This window comes from Equus przewalskii, chromosome 15 (assembly GCF_037783145.1).
Source record: "Equus przewalskii isolate Varuska chromosome 15, EquPr2, whole genome shotgun sequence".
NCBI lineage: Eukaryota > Metazoa > Chordata > Mammalia > Perissodactyla > Equidae > Equus > Equus przewalskii.
Genome location: NC_091845.1, coordinates 8,344,499 through 8,366,185, shown reverse-complemented (window position 1 = coordinate 8,366,185; position 21,687 = coordinate 8,344,499). Strand labels below are relative to the sequence as shown.

The window sequence follows — 21,687 nt, the reverse complement described above, 5'->3', positions numbered from 1 at the left end:
CTCGCCTGACCAGCGGCCCGCGTCGCGCATCCCCGCGCCCCTTTAACACCCAAACAGGTGCAGCCCGGCACCGCCTCCGGTTGGCTGGGGTGGGGTGACGCAATCGCACATGGCCCGCCACCATTGGCTGTGGCTTGGGCTCCGCCCCCCGGGCTGCGGAGCTGGCGGAGGTTGCACGTCTGACGCAGGCAGCGGCCGCTGCGGGCCCGGCGGCGTTGGGCAGGCTGAGCCGTCGGCGCTCGCGGGCTGGCTTGGTCGTCGCTTCCTCCCTCGCGGCCTCCGCGGACCTGGATCCTCCCCTGCAGGCTCGTGGGCCACGCCTTTGCCGCCTGCCGGCCCCGAACCTGACCCCTTCTCTTCATATCCGGATCCGGGCTCCTCCCCCAAGACCGCCCATCCGGCCTCTTCTTCCCAATACTTGGAATCTGACCCATTCTCCCTAATTCCGCTGATCCGGCCCCTAATAACCCATATTCAGACCCTCAAACAATAAGCTGACCGCTGGCCCCTGGTAAAGGATCCAGGCCGCCTCCTCCACGGTGACGAAGATAACTTATTCCCGTCCTGGCACTGCCGAATAGTCTCCCTTCCCACCATCACTCCTCCCCCCGGCTGTGCCCCAGTCTAGCCTCCTTTTCGAATAATAACACAGATCTGGGCTCCCAGACCCGCGGCACCTTAGAACCGACCCTTTTCTTTCTCGCTTGGCTCCTCGAGCGAACCCTCTGCATGCCCTCTATCTACAGGTCGCCAGCCTGGGAAAAGATGGCCCCACGGCCCGGCAGGGACCTGGTCCCACCTCTGCTCTGGAGCCTGAGCGTCTTCCTAAGCCTCCCAGGCCCTGTCTGGCTCCAGCCCTCTCCGCCTCCCCAGGCTTCTCCCCCGACGGAGCCCCATCCGTGTCATACCTGCCGGGGACTGGTTGACAGCTTCAACAAGGTGGGTGCACCAGCAGCCTCGTGGGAGGGGGCCCAGCTACTATAGCACAGGGATTGAGAGTAGGGAGCTCTGGGATGCAAGTCTGCGTGGATTCAAGTCCCAACGTGGTTACTTACTAGTTGTATGGCCTTGATCAGGTTGCCTCTCTGTGCCTCAGTTTCCTGGTCAGTGAAATACTGAAGTGCTAGAATGTGCCGGGCACTGTACTTAGCTATTGCCACTTTTCTCCATTTCCAGGGCCTGGAGAGAACCATCCGGGACAACTTTGGAGGTGGAAACACGGCCTGGGAGGAAGAAAAGTTGTCCAAATACAAAGACAGGTAAGCGGCTGGAGGTGTAGGTTTGTATACCTCACTTCCCGAGCTCTGCTCTGCTTGTGCACCTAGAGACTCTTGGGGAGCGCTCATTCAACAAATATCAGCGAACATTTATAGTACAGCAGTAAACAAGGCAAGCAAACTCATCTTCAAGGAGCTTACATTCTAGTAAAGGAGACAGACACTGAGTAAGTAAATAATGTCCTATCAGGTGAGGAACAGTCAAGCAGGGAGGACTACAGAATGGTGGGAGGCATGGTGTTCAAGGTGTGACGTTCGAACAGAGACCTGAAGTGAAGAAGCAAGCTGTGTGACAGTCAGGGAAGGGATTTGGACAGAGTGGGACCGAGCTTGGTGTATTTGAGAAGTGGCTGGATTTGGAGTGAGCAGATGGGAGAGTGGCAGAAGGTGAAGGCAGAGGGCCCTGAGGCCGCAGAAAGGGGCTGAGATTTCATTGTGAGTGAAGTGGGAAACCACTGGAAGGTTTGGAGCAGAGAAGTGATGTGGTCTGTTTTGTACCTTTAAAAGATCACTCACACTGCTGTGTAGCAAACAGACTGTGGGGCCCAGGGTGGAGCACGCAGGGAGACCAGCCCAGACGCTAGTGCACGGTCCAGGCGTGAAGGCGGCTTGAGCGAGTGTGGTGTCTTGTGGTGCACATTGAGAGAAGGACTCAAATTCTGGGCGTGTTTTGCAGTTAGAGTGATATGACTTGATGATGGATTCATTACGGGGTATGAGAGAAGAAGAAGAAAAGATGCTTGCTAGATTTTGGACCTGAGCAGCTGGGTGACTAGTGAGGCTGTTTTCCGAGATGGGAGAACTGAGGAAGGAAGGGGAAGATGTGGGGGGGCTGGACTCAGGCACTCCTGTGAACCTGTTGGGCTGAGACGGCCATTAAATAGCCAGGCGGAGTTAGGGTCAAGAGTCCGGAGTTCAGGAGAGAAGTAGGAACTGGGATCATGAGTTTGGGAGTCAGCAGCATGTAGTTGGTCTAAAAGGCCATGGGTCGAGATGGGGTTATATGGAGAGGGCTTTGAGAGAGGAGAGGCCAAGTCCCAGGCCCTCCAGCTTTTCACAGTCAAATCGAGGAGAAGGAATCAGCAAAGACTTGGAGTTAGACAGACCTGGCATGACCCTTTGTCCCCTGAGGAAGGTCACTTAACCTCTCTGAGCCTCAGGTTCCTCACTGGAAATGGGGACATTAATACCTGCTTTGCCTATTTCATAGGATTGTGGTAAGGATTAAACTGTGATGCCCACTAGAAATAAAAGGTTTTGTTATTATGTAACATTGGTCATTTTCCTTCCCCTCACTGGGCCTCAGTTTCCTCATTTGGGAATGAGGGGATTGGCCAAAATAACCCTAAGGACACTTGCAGCTCTTTAGTGGCTCCTGTTTGTGTTTTTTGTTTTTTTTTAAATCACTTCTTCCTGTATGCCAGACACTGTGCTAGCCCCTTTAAATACATAATATAATACATTATATGTATAAAAAATTTTTTATTGTGTTAGAATACGCATAACATAAACTTTACTATTAGAGACATTTAGTACATCCACAATGTTGTGCAACCTTTACCACTGTCTAGTTCCAGAACATTTTCATCACCCCGAAAAGAAACTCTATACCCATTAAGCAGTCACTCCCCAAGCTCCCCCACCCCCTCCCCAGCTCCTGGCAACCACTAATCTGCTTTCTGTCTCTATGGATTTTCTGATTCCATTGCAATCATACAATATGTGGCCTTTCGTGTCTGGCTTCTTTCCTGAGCATAATGTTTTCAAGGTTCATCTACGTTGTAGCATATATCTATACTTCTTTCCTTTTTAAGGCCTAATAATATTCCTGTGTGTGGATATACCACCTTTTGTTTATCCATTCATCACTTAATGGACATTTGAGTTGTTTCTCCCTTTTGGCTATTGTATATAGTATTGCTGTGAACATTTGCATACAAGGTTTTGTTTGAAAACCTGTTTTCCATTCTTTTGGATATATACTCAGGAGTGGAATTCCTGAGTCGTGTGGTGATCCCATGTTTACCTTATTGAGGTGCTGCCACACTGTTTTCCATAGTAACTGCACCATTTTTCATTCCCACCTGCAGTGTAGGAGGGTTCCAATTTCTCCACATCCTCGCCAGTACTTGCTATGTGGTATGTTTTTCCTCACATCTCCCCAGCAAAGGGTGTTATGTTCCATTGTGCAGGTGCAGGATGTATCTTAGAACTGCAGGGGAAGTATTGTCCCCATTTTACAGATAAGAAAACAGAGGTGTGAGAGAGGTTGAGAGACTTGCCCAAGGTCACACAACTAGAGTTGAACCCCTCATTTGGGAGGTCTGACTCTCAAAACCAATACCTCTTCCATTACCCCCATGGCCTTTCTTTTGACATTGTCTTGGCCCCAGGAGGGGTGGGAGAGGGGGAGAGGAGACCTTAAGGAGGGTGGTGGGTGGAGTGGAGCGTGTTCCCACCACCCCCGCCCTCTCTGGTCAGTGAGACCCGCCTGGTAGAGGTGCTTGAGAGCGTGTGCAGCAAGTCGGACTTCGAGTGCCATCGCCTGCTGGAGCTGAGTGAGGAGCTGGTGGAGAGCTGGTGGTTTCACAAGTGAGCTATGTGGGGGCCTTCCCGGGGAGGGGGCCACAGCAGGGCCTGGTGGTAAAGCAGGGGGTCACATGCTAGGGGCCATGTCCTGGTTTGGTTCCTTCTCCCAAACCCGGATCTGCTAAGGACTTGCTGGGGGACCCAAGCTCTCACTCTGAGCTTGTTTCCCCCTCTGCCAAATGGGGAAAGGGCGTTGGTCAGGTGGCCTTGCGGTCTTATGCCCAAGATGGGTTGTATCACAGATTCTGTGGGAGGTTGCGGGGGGCAGCACCTCTGCCAGTGTCTCAGCCCCCCTCACTCTCACTTCCCCCCGCCTCAGGCAGCAGGAAGCTCCAGACCTCTTCCAGTGGCTCTGCTCTGATTCCCTGAAGCTCTGCTGCCCCTCAGGCACCTTTGGGCCCTCCTGCGTTCGTGAGTTTTTCAGGTTCCTCTTAGGGGATGAGAGGGGACTGCTGAGGCCAGGGATCCAGTCCTGGCTCTGCTGCTAGCTGGCTGCGTGAGCTCAGGCTGCTCAGATAGCTTCTCTGGACCTCAGTTCTTGCCTGCACACAGAGCTGGTGAGATGAGTGAATCAGTGGGAAAGGGCTCTGAGAAAAGATAAGGGGCTAGACTGAGTCAGATGTGGCAGTGGTTTCATCATATATTTGAGAAGTGCCCCCCCCTCCCCCCGCCCCCAGTGCCCATGCCTGTATCAGACCAGACCCCACCTCCTGGACTAAGGTGGGATCCTAGGGATGGGCGGGTGCTGCCCTGCAGCCCCATTGTCACCACCGTTTTCTGCACATAGTCTTGAGGCAGGAGCTGGACTTACTACCAACCGTTTTTAGAAAAATCTCTCCAGAAGCTGCAGATAAAGAGTTAGCAACAAAGATGGTCAGTTCAGTCTTTATAAAAGATTTGTAAATAACCTAATTGTTCCACAGTGGGGTACTGGTTAAGTAAATTTCATACCGTTTTATGACAAAATATTATGTTGCCATTAAAATTGTTTTCTCTCCAAAAATGTTTAACGACATGGGGAAAATATTCTCTCTGTACAAGATTGTATTTACGATCTCACCTGGTTTGGTGTCTGCCCACAGCCTGTCCTGGGGGCGCGGAGAGGCCCTGTGGCGGCTACGGGAAGTGTGAAGGGGAAGGGACTCGAGGGGGCAGCGGGCACTGTGACTGCCAGGCCGGCTACGGGGGTGAGGCCTGTGGCCAGTGCGGCCTCGGCTACTTTGAGGCGGAGCGCAACGCCAGCCATCTGGTATGTTCGGGTAGGTAGCCAAGGGGCACGGTGCTGGGCAGGGGAGTGGGGTGCCTGCTTGCCCATCCTCATCCTTCCCCATTCCACTCAGCTTGTTTTGGCCCCTGCGCCCGCTGTTCGGGACCTGAGGAATCAAACTGTTTACAATGCAAGAAGGGCTGGGCCCTGCATCACCTCAAGTGTGTAGGTAAGTGGGGCCCTGCCCTAGGTCTGGGGAGGTGGGCAGGGGCCTGGGCTTGGTCCCCCATCAACACACGCATCTCTGGGCTAGACCAACACAGTCCCCATCTTCATGGAGATCTCAGCCTGGTTGGGAAGGTAGAAGGTAACCAAGGGCTTACAGTACAGACTGATCTTTACACAGTGAGATGTCCCTGCTCCAGCTCGGTGGTGGGGAGTCAGGAAAGACTTCTTTGAGGAGGTGTCTCTTAGACCACACCTAGAATATTGAGGAAGGGTTAGCCAGGGGAATGAGGACGCCATTTATATAGATCAGGGTCAAGGCCAAGCTGCTGTAACAAAAAGATTTGCAAAGACTGTGGCTTAAAGAACAGAGAGGTTTATTTTTATCTCACATCACAGTTTCAAAGCGTGGTCTGGGCTGGCAGGGAAGCTCTGCTTGTCACAGTCATCCAAGGATGCAGATTCCTTCTATGTTCCTGTGCAGTCGTCTCCTTGGATGTTGTCTTCATGGTTGAGGCTGGGTCACGGGCACCTCCGTGTTCCATGACCTGGCACTCGGGAAGTAAGAAAGGGAATAAGTGCATGGGAGAGTCCAAGGCCGTTGTTCTAAGGCCAAGCTAAAAGTGGAGCACATCACTTCTGTTTACATCCTGTTGGCCCGAACTCAGTCAAAGGCCACCCTTAGCTGCAAGGCAGATTGTCAAATGGAGGCTGTAGCTGGGCAGCCCGGAGTCCCGCTGCACCTCTGCATCCGTGTGGGTGGACAGCCTGCAGTCTCTGCCACACCCCGGGGGCCTGGGCAAGTCCATTCCCCAACAGCTCTGGCCTCAGCTTCCCTGTTAGTGAATCAGGGATTGAAATCCCCACCCCGCTGGCCTCTCCGCAGACATCGACGAGTGTGGCACAGAGCGAGCCAGCTGTGGAGCTGACCAGTTCTGTGTGAACACGGAGGGCTCCTACGAATGCCGAGGTGAGCGTCCACTCCTGCAGAAGAGGGGGTGTGGGGAGGGCAGGAGGAGCTGCTCCACACCTCTCCCCCCAAACCTGTGCCTTCTCAGGCACCAGAATCCCCCCAGGCAGCTTCTGGAGCAGGGCTTCTTCCTGGACCTAAGGGCAGCCCTTGCCCTTGTCTCCTCTCCCTTCTCCAGATTGTGCCAAGGCCTGCCTGGGCTGCATGGGCGCAGGGCCAGGCCGCTGCAAGAAGTGTAGCCCTGGCTACCAGCAGGTGGGCTCCAAGTGTCTCGGTGAGTTTCCTGCCACTGGGCCCAGGCAAACTTGGAGTGCCTTGCCCACCATGAATTGAGAGGGGCTGGAATCTGGCCAGGGCAGAGGAAGGAAGGGGAGGTGGAATGTTGCCTGGGCCAGGGCAGAGGGGAGTGTCAGGATGTGGGCAAGATGGAGTCAGGGGTGCTGCAGGTGCTTCCCTGGCAGTCAGGGCTCTGACCCCACCCTCACTCCCTCAAGATGTGGACGAGTGTGAGACCGAGGTATGTCCAGGAGAGAACGAGCAGTGTGAGAACATCGAGGGCAGTTACCGCTGCGTCTGTACCCAGGGCTACAAACAGATTGAAGGTGTCTGTGTGAAGGAGCAGATCCCAGGTGAGCCCCCTCATGGCCCCCAGAACCCTGGAGAAGGGAGGTCCTCATCCGGGGGAGGGCCAGCAAGCCCCTTCTCCAGTTAACTGCAGGCCCTGCTCCCCGCCACCAGCCCCCATGAGGCTGCACTGAGACCCAGACCTGACACCTGATCTCCAAGCTGGCTTTTGGTAGCCTCACACATCCTGGGGTATAAAGGAAATCGGACTTGGTGTCAAATCACTCTGCACCCTGAAGCCTCTTTCCCTATGTGTCCAGTGGGACCAGTCCTTTCCCTGGGCCACAGACTATTGTAAGCCAGGGGTTTGGAGAGATGAAGGACAATCGCAGTGATGACAAGAGTGACTACTTCCACAGCTCTTACCGTGTGTCAGACACTGTTCCAAGCATGTTGCACGTATTAACACATTTCACCCCTAAAACAAATCCAATTCTGTGGGTACTGTTCTCATCCCCATTTTATACAGTGGAAACGGATGCAGAGGGATGAAGCGGCTTGCCCAGGGCCATGTGGCAAGCAGGTTGCAGAGCTGGGAGTCGAACTCAGGCAGCCGGGCTCTAGAGCTGAGCTAGTCCACGTAACACGCTCTGTCCCGACTCGCCTACCTCGTGGCCTTGGGCAAACCTATTCACCTCTCTGAGCCTCAGTTTCCCATTTAGTGAGACAGGGATAATACCAGCCCCTCTTGGAGTTCTCAGTAGTAAATGACATCGCATGCTGGCATGCGGGGGGATGCCCAGGTGTGTGGGAGGCTCCAGGAACCGTGGGGAGTGACAGGTGCTTCCCTGGCTCCTCAGAGTCGGCAGGCTTCTTCTCGGAGATGACAGAGGATGAGCTGGTGGTGCTGCAGCAGATGTTCTTCGGCGTCATCATCTGCGCACTGGCCACGCTGGCCGCCAAGGGCGACTTGGTCTTCACAGCCATCTTCATCGGGGCTGTGGCGGCCATGACTGGTTACTGGTTGTCAGAGCGCAGTGACCGTGTGCTGGAGGGCTTCATCAAGGGCAGATAATCCTGCCACACCTGCAGGCTCTCCTCCCACCCAGGCTGCCCCTGAGGTCGGGCCTCTCTCCAGCCTGGACACTTGGGGCAGCTTGCTTTATTGTTGAGAGTGGGGTAAGCACCCACTACCCACCTTCTGGAGCAGCCCAGGCCCCCAGGCCTGGGCAGGTGAGGCCCCTGGTATGAGAAAGGAGCCCTAAAGGTGGATGTCGTGAGATCTAGGCCTGGTGGCATGTGGCAGGCTTCCCACTGTGTGTGAATTTTTAAAAAGAAAAGTGTCTCTTTGTGGTGGCTGCTCATGAGCTTTGGCCCCTGCCCAGGATGAGGGGGGTCCCTGCTGGGGTGGGCCCATTACAGCCCCTCCTGCCAGCTGCATGCCACCAGCTCCTGTTCTGAACTCCCCGCCCCCCCCCCCCAGCCACCAATTTATTTATTCATCTCAGGAAATAAAGGTCTTGGAAAATGGAGAAGCTTGTCTGACTAGCCCCCTCCCAACCCCAGGGGCTGGGCTAAGCTCCTGAGAGCTCCGCCTACTGCCCCCTTGGGGAAGTTTTCTGAAACCCTGGGAAATTGGGGGCTACCCTGAGGGAGGAGCAGTAGAGGGCAGAGGAGAGGCGTGGCCCTGAAGCAGTGTCAGGAGAAGGGGAATGGAGGAACCAGGCTTAGGAGTGGAACTTTCTGGGTTCAGTACCAGCTATCATTTGCCAAAGGATCCTGGACAAATGACTTCCGTCTCTGAACTTCATTCTTCTCTTGTCTAAAATGGCCACGAAAATGCTTCCCACTCAGGCTTAATATGAGAACTAAGTAAACTGATGAATGTGAAGAGCCGAAGACAGTGCACAACAGATAAATGTTCCATAAAATATTTCTAACGCCGCCAAGGGTTGAGTGCCCTTTCCTTTGGAAGTCCTGCCTCCCCTAAAGACACAGGACTTGGAATCCTTGTGGGGCGGGGCCTCCTGCCTCTCCGCTGAGCAGGATCCTGGCGTGGCCAGAGGGAGGCAGGAGCCAAGTCCTAAGGGTTTATTTCTTTGGCACAAAGAGGACGGTCAGTCTGGACAAGCGAGCCTTCTCTCTCCACACGACGGAGTCTGGAGGGGTGTTGGGGCACCTGAATCTCGCTCCCCATACCCAAATCTGTGCATGTCCACCCTGTATTCCGCGTAAGTCACGGCCTCTGTGCAAAATACCCGCTGAAAAAAATAGATATTTAAAAAACAAAAAACAGAGTGGGTTCACGCCCGGCTGTCTCCGGGGCTGGAGTCAGGCGGAAGCCCGGGAATGCCAGTTTTTCAAGGTCCCAGTCGGCCATGCCCTACAGGCATCGGGGGCGGGGCCTTGGCCCCGGACCCCTCAGAGCTCGATGGTGTCACTGGAGGCGCTGCGGGAGTCCCCGGGCTTGCAGCGAGGCTGGACCTCAGTCGGGGGTTCCCCAGGCGGGGCGGGAGCAGGGGCGGGGGCAGGCAGTAGGTGCACCGTGCTGGGCAGCTCCTCCAAGGGCAGACTGTCCAACGACGACAGACCGTGGCGCCACGGGTTCCAGCTGATCTTGAGCGAGCCCCGGGAGAAGCTGTCCGCTGAGCTGCCGGAGGCCCCCGCGTCGGGCTCGTCCGCTACGTGTGGTGGGACCGGCCCGCGCACGCGCACGTCGCTGAGCGACCGGCAGCGGCCGCGGAGGAGCGCGGAGCCCGCGCCGTCGAGCTCGGCGTCGGGGTGGCTGCCCCGGCGCGGCCGCAGCACGCTCCCGGGCGGCGGAGAGGCCAGGCCGCGCAGGCCGCAGCGCCGGAACACGCTGTCTCGCACCAAGTGCTCTCGGAAGAGCGCGGCGTCGATGCTGCGGCTCAGGTTGATGGGCGACGGCGGCCGCAGGTCCAGCTCGCTCATCGACGGCGCCGGCCCCACGCTGCTGCGGGACAGTCCCGGGCCACCCTGGGCACCGCGGCCCAGCGACGCAGCCGAGCCCCAGGCGGCCGAACTGGGCGTGGCCGGCGGCCCCCCCTCCGCTGGGTTGCGGATGAGGCTCTTGCTGATGTCCAAGCCGCCTGCGCCGACGCCACTGGGTCCCGCATAGCAGTTGTTGGGTCGCTCGGGCACCTCGCTCTTGCCTGAGGGCGTGGGGCACGCCAGGCGCAGCAGCTTAGCCCAGCAAGCGTGCTCCGTGGGCGGCCTGGGCCGCGCGGCGGCCACGGCGGCCAGCGCCAAGGCGAGCGCCCACGTCAGCTCCAGCAGGCGCAGCCAGAAGTGGACGCCCCACCAGGCCCAGGAGAAGCGGCCCACCCGGCCTGGGCCCGGGTACAGCCAGAGCGCGGCCGCCAGCTGCAAGCCGCTGGCCAGCAGCCCCAGAGCGCCCGCCACGGCCAACAGCCGCGGGCCCGGGCTGGCATCCCAGCCCCGCGGCCCGTCCAGCAGGCGGCGACGGCACAGGCAGAGCGTGCCCAGAGCCACCGTCGCGCCCCAGGCGCACGATAAGCCCTGGGCCAGGAGGTTGAACGCAGGCCTCGCGGACAGCAGGTCTGTGGTGAGCAAGCCCACACCGTGCGCCAAGGCCAGCGCTCCCAGCAGGACCGGGTTCTGTAGCTGCGGTGGCAGCCCGGCGCCCAGGCCGAGCAGGGTCAGGGCGGCCAGCGCGGTGAGCAGCAAGGGGAAGGGCAGGTTGTAGAGCACCAGGCCGGCGCGTAAGCCCAGCCGTGCCTGCGAGCCGTACGGGTCAGCGAGCATGTAGGCGGATCGCAGCCCCGACGCCACGAGCACCAGCACCGCCGCCACCAGGGCTAGCCGGGGGCCTGCAGGGGCGGCTGCCAGCGAGGCCAGTGCCAACAAAGCGGGCAGCAGGAAGAGCACCCCCACCCCATAGACGTGCAGCTCCCAGGAAAAGCTCAGCACCCGCCGCAGGGGACCCCAGCGCAGGGGGGGTGCGGTGGCGTTGGCCGGGGGGCTGGAGGCTGGGGCTGATGCCATGGAGCTGGCTGAGGGCTCCGGAGGGGGTGGCTGGCCCAGGGCCCGCTGCGTGGTAACCCGAATGAGGCCCCGGCGTGACGTCGAGGGGGCCTGGACTGGGGGTGCTGGGGGATGGCTTTGGGGGCGCCCGGGCCACTCCTCGGCTTCATCTGCAATAATAACAATATTAAAATCGCCCTTGGAAAAGTGTTTTTGATTCTCCATCATTCTCTAGTGTGGTGGGCCAGTTATTTAACTTTCCCAAGCGCGTCTGTAAAATGGGGATGGTAGCAGCACCTACCTGACCGGGCTGTGATGAGGATTAAATGTTTAGCATAGCGCCCAACACCCGATAAGCGTTACATGGATGTGAGCTATCATTTTTATTAATAATGTAGCAGCAGTTCTCAATGTGGGCTGCGTATCAATCACCTGGAGACCAGCGGAATCAGAATTCCTTGGGATGGGGTCTGGGCCTTGGGATTTTTAAAAAGCTCCTCCAGTGATCCGTGGCAGTTGGAGAATCACTGCACTAAATATACCCATGATACACTGAAGAACATTCTAGCCCCAAAAGGGCAAATGACTTCTCCTAGAGTACCCAGTGAGTATTCGTTTATTATCCTAAGTGGTTTGAAGGAGGTCCTGGCTAATTCCTTTAAGAAGGTGTTTGTCTCCATTCACTCCCCGTGCCCATAGACACCTCACACAGGTTCTTAGTTCTTAGAGTACCCGCTCTCCCCAAACCCCCAGCCATGCCCTCACCTGGCTGCAGGGCCCCCATGGGGCTCTCTGTTCGGTTGGTAGCTGGGCCAGGGTCCGAGGGGTCAGGGATGAGGGACTTGGGGGTACCTGGGGCCTCCACTGCTCCTCTCACCCGCTGGGGGGAGATGGGGTCTGCTCCGTTCATTGCTGCTATCGCTGAAATAACAAAAGCAGTCATCACTTTGCCTGATCCTCCAGCAGTCCCCAAAGTCTAATCCCCCAGGAGGGAGGCCCCAGCACCCTCATTTCCTCAGAATGAGGAAAACGGGACGCAGAGGGACCAGAGGTCACACAGAAGCTGAGGCATGCAGCTGCCCTGGACCACTGCCTCCTCCCAGCCCCGCTCGGCACTTTCACTTTGATACCCACCTGGCTTGGGCTGACCATCGGGAGTCTCTGAGGCTGGGGGATCTGAGGGCTGGGGTCCTGGTGAGCCCGTGACATCAGGGAGGTCAGCCTGCTTGGGCGAGGGACTTGGAAAACCGACTTCCCAGGTCTCCTCACCTCCAGCCTTCTTGGGGAGCTCAACTGGCAGCTCCTCATTAGGGGGAAGGCTTTTGGCCACTGCCAGGTCTGGCTGGGACCCAGGCTCCTGAGAGGATGCCACCTCAACTGGGGATACTGAGCCAACATCAGAGGCTGCTGGATCCTGCTGGCTGAAGAGGGGACCTCGAGCTGCCTCCTGGAAGCCCTCCTCTCCCTCACCCTGTTCTTCCAGCACCGGCCTCCTGATGGTGCCCGAGTGGGGCACGAGAGTGTGGAGAGGGCCCTGGGAGTCCGAGGGGGACATCTCTGAGAGCCGAGTCTTGGCTTTGGCCACCAGACCCTCATCTCTAGGGGGCTGCCTTCCCAACTGGCCCCCAGGCCCCCCTGGGGAGGGAGGAACTGTGGCTACCCCAAGTTGGAGTCTGGGAGTTGTGGAGATGAAAGTAAGATGCGGGGGGCCCACTGGGTGGGGGGCTGGTGCTTCCTGCTCCATAGGCTCCTGTGAGTCAGGAGGTCCTGTCCAGCCCTGAGAACTTGGCCCTCGAGCCATCTGGAGGTCATCAGTTAGTGGGAGTCCTTCTCTCTGAGCCCCTTCGGCTGCTTTAGGTCCATGCAGGGCTGGGCCAAGGGGAGAGTCTGCAGGCCGCTCAGGCGCCTCCTCAGCAGTGACCTGGGGGATACTGGAGTCCCAGGGGCTCTCAACTCTGGGCTTCTCCCAGAGGAAGTTGAAGGCCTGGGGCTCTGTGCCAGCAGGACCCTTGGGGTGGGCTCCTGGGATCAGCTGTGGTTCCAAGTCCTCAAGTGGCCTGGGAAGGCCCCGGCCCAGGGCAGGGCCAGCGCCCAGGGACAGCAGAAGCAACAGTAGCAGGAGGCCACATACACGGCCCCACGGGCTGGGGGCCATGGTCCACTCTGATGCCTGGGCCATGAGCCCTCAACTTCCAGTCCTCACTGGATGAGCCTAAAAAAAGGAGAGGCGGGATGACATGTGAGGGCAGGGGGCTCCCCTGGCTGCCCCAAGGGGGCTGGTGGGAAAGAGAGAAGAGCCCTTCCCTGCCCCTTCCTGTTCAACCTCTTCCTGCTGCCCAGAGTGACCTTTTAAAACTGCATCTCTGGTCATGCCATTTGCCCTGCTTCGAAACCTTCAACGGCTCTCCAGGCCCTCAGGAGAGAATAAAAGCTCCTCTCCGGCCTTTCCAAGGCCACACCAGGCTGCTCACCTGTCCTCCAACCCCCTCTGGACTGTCCGACACCCCAGGCCTTTGCTGCTGCTGTTCCCTCAGCCTGGAATGCCCTCTCCTTTCTTCTTCACTTGCTGAAACCCTATTCTTGAAGGCCCAGCTCAAATGTCAGAGGGGGAGAGGGAGAGGCCACTGCCTTTGAGGAGGGACCAGCCTTGCCATTTCCTGGGTGAGTCACTTTACCTCCCTCTCCGCCTCGTGGTTTCCCATCAGTAGAATGGGTCTAAGGGTACTCCACTCAAAGGGGCTCTTATAAGGCCCTGAGGAGAAAGCAGTGAGCAAGACTGACAAGATTCCTGCCCTCACGGAGCTGGCATTCACGTAAGAGACAGACAGTGACTACTTTTAAATAACGTGAGCTATGAAGACGACAAAACAGGTTAAGACATAGAGGGACGGGGGCTACTTTACACAGGGGGGCCAGGAAGGCCTTTCTGAGCTGACATTTAAGCTAAAGGCTGAATGAGAAGAAGGAGCCAGACACCCGAAGATACGGGGGACAAGCATTTGGCAGATGGCACAGAAAGTGCAAAGGTCCCGAAGCAGGAATGAGCGAGGTGAGTTCAAGAAATGAGAAGGCACAGCAAATGAAGGAGCAAGTGGCCGAAGGAGATGAAATCAGGAAGGAGGTCACAAGGGGCCTTGCAAACTACATAAGGCACCTGGATTTGATTCTCTGCTTCATCACAGGAAGCCAACGAGATGTTAAGCATGGGAATGACAAGGTCTGAGAAGTGTTTTAAAAGAAGCAGAGAGGCCAGGGCAGAAATAAGATATGATGGTGGCTCGTTTTAGTTTAGACCTTTTTTTACCTGACGGCCCCTCCACCGCTTCCCGTCACCTGGTCACAGAGTGTAATAATCTCTTGTCACCCCCTGGTCCCCCATCCCCACCCCCCACCGGAGGCTCCTCAAGGGGTACATCTGCATCCTTCATTTCTTGTCTCCAGCCCCCCACATATGCCTGGGCCCAGGTGGATGTTCAATGAAGGTTCCTCTTCCTGAGAGTCCCCAGCAGAGCCAGGGAGGGACCCTCGGCCAGGAGAGGGGGGACAGCGGCTGTGAGAGCACGGCCTGGGTGTGCTCAGGGCCAGAGGCCTTGCTCCTTTGCTCTCTGGGAAGCAGCCGTGCCCAAAGCCCCCTGGCTCCTAACCCTCCGTGGCTCACAGACACCTTGAGAAGCGGAACTCCAGATGCAGGGGAGGGGGCTGGCGGGGGCGGTGACAGAGGTGAAGGGGATTACGGGGTACAAACTTCCAGTTATGAAATCCTAAGTCACGGGCAGGCAGTGGACAGCACAGGGAACATAGTCAATAACACTGTAACAACTTTGGATGGTGACAGATGGTTACTAGACTTGTCACAGTGCTCATTTTGTAATGTATATAAATGTCAAATCACTATATTGTACACCCAAAACTAATATAATATTTTACGTCAACTATAGTTCAATTAAAAAAATCTTCATGTGAAAAATGGTAAAAAAAAAAAAAAAGAACAAACAGAGAAAACTCCAGGCTCTCTCCCCAGGAAAATGCCCAGGTTCACCAAAGGTGTGGACGATTTCAGGGGGTTCAATGGCCCCTTAAACTCACCCCCCAAACCGAGTTTAGACTCTGCCTTAGAGCCTCAGTTCATTTCTCAAACATTCACCCAGCCCCATGCTCTGCTCTGGCCCAGGCTAGGTGCTGGGGACCCAAAGAGAAGCCTGGGGTCCAGTGTTGGGGTCGGGGGGAGCTGAGGGAAGGCCCGGGAGGCCACTGACACAGGTCCTGGTTAATGACAGTACTCCTGTGTCAGCTCTTCTGTGGCAAGCTTAACTGCATGTCCTCAATCTCACCCAAGCCTCCTAACGCAAGCAGGTGCGGCTATACCCATCTCATAGGGGAAGCAACCAAGGTTCAGAGAGGTTGAGCAACCTGCCCAAGGTCACACAGCCAGCACATAGCCATTCTAGAAGTTGTGAAACCTGCAGTGGCTCATCTTGCACAGGGAGTCGGAAAAGCTTTGCAGAGGAGGAGACAGTTGAGTTGGGCCTTCAATGATAAGCATATACCATCTGCTCACCGCCCCCAATCCAAAAGATGTAGGCATCTGCGGACAAGGAGGGGGCTGCCCAGCCCTGGGTTCCCGCTGCTGGAGAGATTTGGTGGGGGTGGGGGGTATCTCCCTGCTCCAGGGACTGGGGAGAGGCTGGCCTGGGGGCAGGGCGAGGGCCGCCGCAGGGCATCCTCCAGGAGCTGGTCCATCTCGGGTTACCTCTCCTCCTCGGTCTCTTCTCCCCTGGCTCTGCGCCTTCCCGCAGTGTCCAGGGTGGGGGTCGGCGCTGGTGCAGGCCCTGCCGCTCGCGCCCGAGAGGGGGGCTGCAGGCCATGCTCCCTGCCTGGGCCCCGCCATCGCCCCCTCCCTCGGCCAGCTCCTCACCTGGGCGCCACGCCGGCAGCCCCCGCGTTCACCTTGCGCGCGTCCCTGCAGCCGCTCGCCGCGCCGCATCCTCGGAGATGCTCAGACTTGGCTAACAGAGCCCGGCGCTGCCGATCGCCGAGCCCGCCCACAGGAGCTCCATCCCCGCTTAACCCTTTCCCCTTACGGGTGGATTCTCCTCCCGGTCGTGACCTCCCCTCTCTCAGAGATTCTCAGGGCAAAGAGCAGAACAGAGGTCACCTCCGAGGGATGTGGAAATCCCTTCCGCAGCATCCTTGAAAACGGGGCAGCTAATCTCTATTTGCATACCTCATGGGGACGGGGAGCTCACTTCCTTTAGAGCTTTAAACCTATATCCCTATAGGGCTATATAAAATACATGCATACCTATAGGTAAATCCTACCTACAGCTTGATATGTATCCTTCAGCTCTTTTTCAGTGCAGTCACATACGCATTTTAAATAGAAATGAGATCATACTGTACATATTCTTTAACTTGCCTTTTTCCCCTTCACTTTGCAATATATCCTGGCACATTTTCCTTGTAAATTTCTACAGATCCATCTCATTTCTTGTATTCACTGTTGAGAATTGCAGCATACGGTGCGCCTGTAATTTTTATTTATCCGGTCCCGGAGGTTGGACAAGCAGACTGTTTCTAGCATTTTGGTAGCAGGAATAATGAGGCAGGGACCATTCCCGCATAGACATCTTTGTGCACATGCACTAGTGTACCGATCAGATGATTTCCTACCCCAGGCATGGTTAGATCTGTGGGTCTGCACATTTTCAGGTCTGACAGACCATCAAAATGCTCCTGGTCCCTCTTTGGACAGCTCCCGCATACTAAATGTCCCCCACTGGGTTCAATACATTAAGAGAAATCCACACAAAGAATACACGTGGTCATTAAATATGACGTGGAAACTTTCATCTCATGGAGAAATTTCCAGGGTAGATTGTTGTTCATTTAACTTTCATTCATTCGAATTATGAAAATAATATATGCTAACTGTCCCAATTCAAGCAACACAGAAATGTTCAAAGAACCCATTAACAGTCTTACCTCTGCCTCTCCAACTCTGCCCCCAGACGTACCCACTGTTAACTCCTTACTGTTTCCTTGCTTATAAAAACATACATGTGCATGCATTTCTTTTTACAAAAATGAGCTCATACTATGCATATTACTCTATAACTTTGTTTTGCCTTAAGTGATAGATGTTGTAAACATTTTGAAGACAATACATATCTGCCCCACCCTTTTCTTTCAACTAGCTGCACACTATCACAAGGTGTGGACACTGTCATTTACTCGAACATTCCCTATTGATGGGCAATCAGCTGATTTGCAGCTTTTCTTTCCTACTAGAAACAATACTGCAATACACATCCTTACATGCCAGTACTTACCTGCTGAGACCCGGTTCTCTCAGACAGTTGTTGGTATGATCTCATTTTTGTTAATATCTGCCTGCCTATCTATCTGTCTGTCTATCTATCTATCTATCTATCTATCTATCTATCTATCTATCTGTCTGTCTATCTATCCTATCCCTAAATATTAAAGGGTAAATAGTGGTTGCTGTGATTTTTATATAATTTTGCTTTTTTGTTTACCAATATTATACCCAACCATGTATTTCTTTTGTGATCAGAGATAAGAACAGTAAATGTTATCCAAAAAAGAAAGAAAATTCTTCCTCGGGTGGAGCTGAACTCTCCCTCCCAGTGTTTTCCTCCCTCTGGCTCTCACAGAAAAGCCACACCCAGCCCTCAGTCGTGTCTGACATGTTGCAGTTCGAAGCATGTTCAGTCCCTAACGGCCGATAAATAGTGGAGTCTGAATCCGGCTTTTCTGACTCCAGGAGAGAGTTCGAGCTTTTCCCATTTCACCAAATCATCTGAGCAGCTCTACTGTTTTCCTTGTGGGAACCTCTTCAGACTCATAAAGGCATCTCTCATTTCTCTAGAATCTTCCCCCTCCAGGTCAAACACTCCCAGTTCTCTCAGCCTTTCCTCGGAAGGACAGGATTTTGGACCCTCACCATTGTGATAGCTCTCCTCTGTCTGCTTCTTACCAGGTCAACAATCACTCTTGGAAAAAAGAGTATCACTCTTGGAACTGAACCCAGTTGGGAATAAAGCTGAACTTTCACCTCCCCTTTCTTAGATCCTACTCCTCCATTAATATGGCCTCACAGTGAATTAATATTTCCGGCAGCCACTTCACTTTGGTGCCAATATTGATCTACTAGCTCCTCCCCATCTCTTTGTGGGCAGTTGGCTTCTTGACCCTCAATGTAGCATTCTACGTTTGTTGTTTATTTTATCTTGTTAGATCCAGCCAGTTGTTCTGATCTTATGGCACGTTATCTGGATCCTGGTTCTATATAGAATAAATAATTGGCATTTGGGGGCATTGTCCAAGATCCCTTTCTCTTCCTGACAGCATCCTAATTTTGGGGGGGACCTGTGTCTTTTCCCCCATGGGCAGTCTTGGTGGGAGGGCAGTTCTAGGGGCCCACTCCAGATGCTGAGGGGTCCGGATCCCTCCTCTCATTGTTTCCTGTGAACTCTCTGGTGAGCCTCCTTTGGAGATGCTGAGATTCCCCGAGCAGGCTCAGAGCTGGCCTGGCTCCCTTCCTCAGTTTCCCTCGAGGAGGGTGGGATGTGTATGCTAGGAGCACCCATTCGTGCCCCTGCAGCCTCACTGGCCTGATGGTGCCAAACCCCCCAGTCCACGCAGGATCATCCAGCTGCTCCCTGGCTGCCCCCTTTGGAGGCAGGAGCCCCAATCCCATTGTGTTTCCAAACCATCAACAGCTAGGGGTTTTGAGATTCCAGACAGAGGCACGAGAAATTATGATCCCTTCGGCCAGAGGCCAAGATAAAAGCTGATCTTGCGGAAAGAGACTGGCTGCGGGTGGAGGTGAACATAAGTGGGGACCATGGGGAGCCAGGTATAGGTGGGGAGCACCCTGGCTCCAAAAGGGGCTCCCAGTATCATCCTGGAGACGCTGGGACAACGGTGAAGAGTAGGGGATGATTCCAAGTATATGGGGATGGTCAACAGCTCCATTTACCAAGCACTCAGTCTGCCAGGAGCTACGCTACACGCCTTACATGCATCATTCTTTTCAAGCCCTCACAACAACCCTATATATTACTATGCTCTCCATTTTACAGCTGGCAAGCTGAAGCTCAGAGAGGTTAAGTAATTTGTTCAAAGTTACACAGCAAATAAAAGGCCAAGCTACAAGTCTGACTTTAGAGCCAGTGGTCTTATTAGTGATGACACCATCCTGCCCCTCTGGAAGAACCTCAGAGAGAGAAGGGGAGATGAAAACCCCAAGCATTCCGGGTGCCCCCTGCTGTGTTAGGAGTTTGAGTCTATGAAAACAGGCCTTCACCTTGGACCTTTGTTGAAGGGACTTCAAACCAACAAGGCTGGGAGTTGTTGGGAGCTCCCACACAAGAGGACCTCGGAAACTCCCACGGACGGGGAGAGAGGAGAAGGAAAGGGTGGTCACCGTGGCTGGCAGCGGTGAAGTCTCCCGCCCAGACAGCGCCCAGGGCGGTTGGCTGGCATTTTCGTTCCGGCTGGTCACTCTGGCAGGCAGGAGCGAAGAAACAAAAGGCAGAACGGGTGGGAGACGGTGCGGCCTGGTGGACCCTCTCTGTGCTGTGTCGAATGTCCTAACTCCGAGGGCATGGAGAGTCACGCTCTTTCACTAAACTGTCCACCTTAGGCCTCAGGGGTCCTGGTGTCTTAACTCATTCTTTCTCAGATTTTAGCCCCCAGAGATACCAGCTAAATGAACCTAATCTTTTTAAAAAGATATATATTTTCTGTTAATAAATCTGACAGTCTAGTACATACACTTTAAAATAATGGTTCCCATTTCCTCTCACTCACAGTTCCTTTCAAGTCTTTCTGGTATTTCTGATCATTTCTTCTGTTTTTATATCTATGTTCTAAGCATCAGATTTAGACTGCTAATGTTAATCTTTTTTTCAGTTTTAGATTTAGGGTTTGACTATTAAGGAACATGAAGATTTGGCTCTTATATCACTTTCTACATTTTGTATCACTTTTGTTTGAATCCTTATTCTGTATTTACAATACTAGAACCGTGAAACAATAATTCAAGCTGATTCAAGAAGTGTACTGTGATTATAACTCCACCGCTAGAGCTCTGCTCTTCCTGGGGCAAGCATGGCTTGGTTTTTCATTCGATTACTTTTCTTTGCGTCTTTCACTAATTCATTCTCCTTAATCCTTCCTTGAAGTGAAAAACAATCTGAAGGCTTGATTTCCCATCCAGATAAGAATACTTCAAAAAAGACTCACAGAATTCTACACAACAAACACACCGTTTCTTCAACAAAGAAATGGCTTTAAAAAACGTGGGGGAGGAGAAACTGTTACAAAAGAGACTTAAGAGACAGCAATTAAACGGCAGCGGGGGGCCTTGTTGGGATCCTCATTCAGACAAACCAACTGTACAAAGACATTTTAAGATAATTGGGAAAATTTGAACATGCCTTGGGCCTTAGAACATACTAAATGTCTAATTAGGTGAGATAATGGCTTGTGGGTTATGTTTAAAAATTCCTTATCTGTTAGAGACACTTACTAAAATATTTATGTGTAAAATGATATTGTACATTTCAGAAAAAAGTGAGCTTGGGAGATGCATGAAAGATTAGCAAAATATTGATAATTATTAAAGCAGGGTGATAGGTACGTGATTATACTATTCTTTCCCCTTTTGTATGTTTTGAAGTTTTCCATAATAAAAATTTCAAAATGACAAAGAAATTCACAAAGGAATAGGAGACAGGAAAAGGCTGTGTAGGGCTGGCTGTGCATTGTGTGAGCTGATTGCAGAGATACAATGTTTTGTTTATTGGGGTCTAATCTGTCTTGGAGGGGCATGGATATAGAATGCAGGTTTCTGAACCCCGCTGATCTTCCCAGGCTGTCTCCAGTGAGGCAGAGCCAGGACCCCCGGAATGGAGGTGGGGAGGTGGGGCAGGGTGAGAGCAGGGTCAGCGGGAGGGCTGGCAGGGCTGGGGGTGAAAGCAATGAGAAGCTCAGTGTGTTCACGCTGGCTGACCCCTGAGACCCCCCTGCACCCAGCAGTTGCAGGGGGCTGCACAGGGACCTCCATCTGCAGTCTGGCTAGCCTACAAAAGCCCCTCATGGCCCCGATCATAAGGGGTCTCGATGTCAGCTGACAGGGGCTGATAATCCCTCCCCTCCTTAACAGCTTTAATGATATAATTCACAGACATAAAATTCACCTATTTAAGGTATATTATTCAGCGGGTTTCAGTATATTCACAAAGTTGTGCAACCATCACCACATTCAATTTTAGAACATTTTCATTACCCCCAAAAGAAATTTGTACCCATCAGCAATCATTCCCTACTCTCCTCCCCTCAAGCCGTGGCAACCACTGATCTACCTTTCTCTATGGATTTGCCTATTCTGGACATTTCATAAGAAACAGGATCGTATATGCGGTCGTTTGTTTCTTTCATTTACTATGTCTCAAGGTTTCTCTGTGTCCCGGGTTATATTAGCACTTCGTTCTTCTTTATTGCTGAATAATATCCCATCGTATGGATGCAGCATACATAATTTATCCATTCATCAGTGATGGACATTTGTGTTGGTCCACTTTGTGGCTCTTATGACTAATGCTGCTGTGAACATTCGTGTACAGGTTTCTGTGTGGACAAACGATTTCATTTCTCTTGGGTATATATCTATGTACGAGTGGAATTGCTGGATCATATGGAAACTAACTTTTTGAGGAACTGCCAGACCGGTTTCCAAAGTGGCTGCACCACCTTCAGTCCTTGCAGTTTAGGTGGGGCTAAGGAGTTTCTGGAATTTCTATGTGATCCTAATCAGATCAATT

The 21,687-nt window shown here is 53.8% G+C and overlaps 2 protein-coding genes across 6 annotated transcripts; one reads left to right on the top strand and one right to left on the bottom strand.

The window, feature by feature from the left end:
* Positions 1–129: 129 nt before the first annotated feature.
* On the top strand, positions 130–8,367 carry CRELD1 (cysteine rich with EGF like domains 1). 4 transcript variants are annotated; one of them, XM_008526859.2, is made up of 11 exons: positions 130–305; positions 747–939; positions 1,177–1,259; positions 3,759–3,869; positions 4,186–4,277; positions 4,949–5,125; positions 5,207–5,302; positions 6,185–6,268; positions 6,447–6,542; positions 6,763–6,897; positions 7,693–8,367. In XM_008526859.2, the coding sequence occupies exons 2-11, from the start codon at positions 766–768 to the stop codon at positions 7,905–7,907; spliced, it is 1,263 nt and encodes a 420-aa protein (XP_008525081.1). In that variant the 5' UTR covers positions 130–305; positions 747–765; the 3' UTR covers positions 7,908–8,367. The 4 variants fall into 4 exon arrangements, with proteins under 4 accessions (XP_008525081.1, XP_008525080.1, XP_008525079.1 ...); XM_008526858.2 differs by having other exon boundaries at positions 167–539; XM_008526857.2 differs by lacking the exon at positions 130–305 and having other exon boundaries at positions 381–939.
* On the bottom strand, positions 5,659–16,205 carry PRRT3 (proline rich transmembrane protein 3). 2 transcript variants are annotated; one of them, XM_070576539.1, is made up of 4 exons: positions 15,753–16,205; positions 11,972–13,049; positions 11,603–11,758; positions 5,659–11,007 (listed from the first exon to the last, which is right to left on the bottom strand). In XM_070576539.1, exons 2-4 carry the CDS (start codon positions 13,014–13,016, stop codon positions 9,254–9,256), a joined length of 2,955 nt encoding a protein of 984 aa, XP_070432640.1. In that variant the 5' UTR covers positions 13,017–13,049; positions 15,753–16,205; the 3' UTR covers positions 5,659–9,253. The 2 variants fall into 2 exon arrangements, with proteins under 2 accessions (XP_070432640.1, XP_070432639.1); XM_070576538.1 differs by having other exon boundaries at positions 15,588–15,761.
* Positions 16,206–21,687: the final 5,482 nt, after the last annotated feature.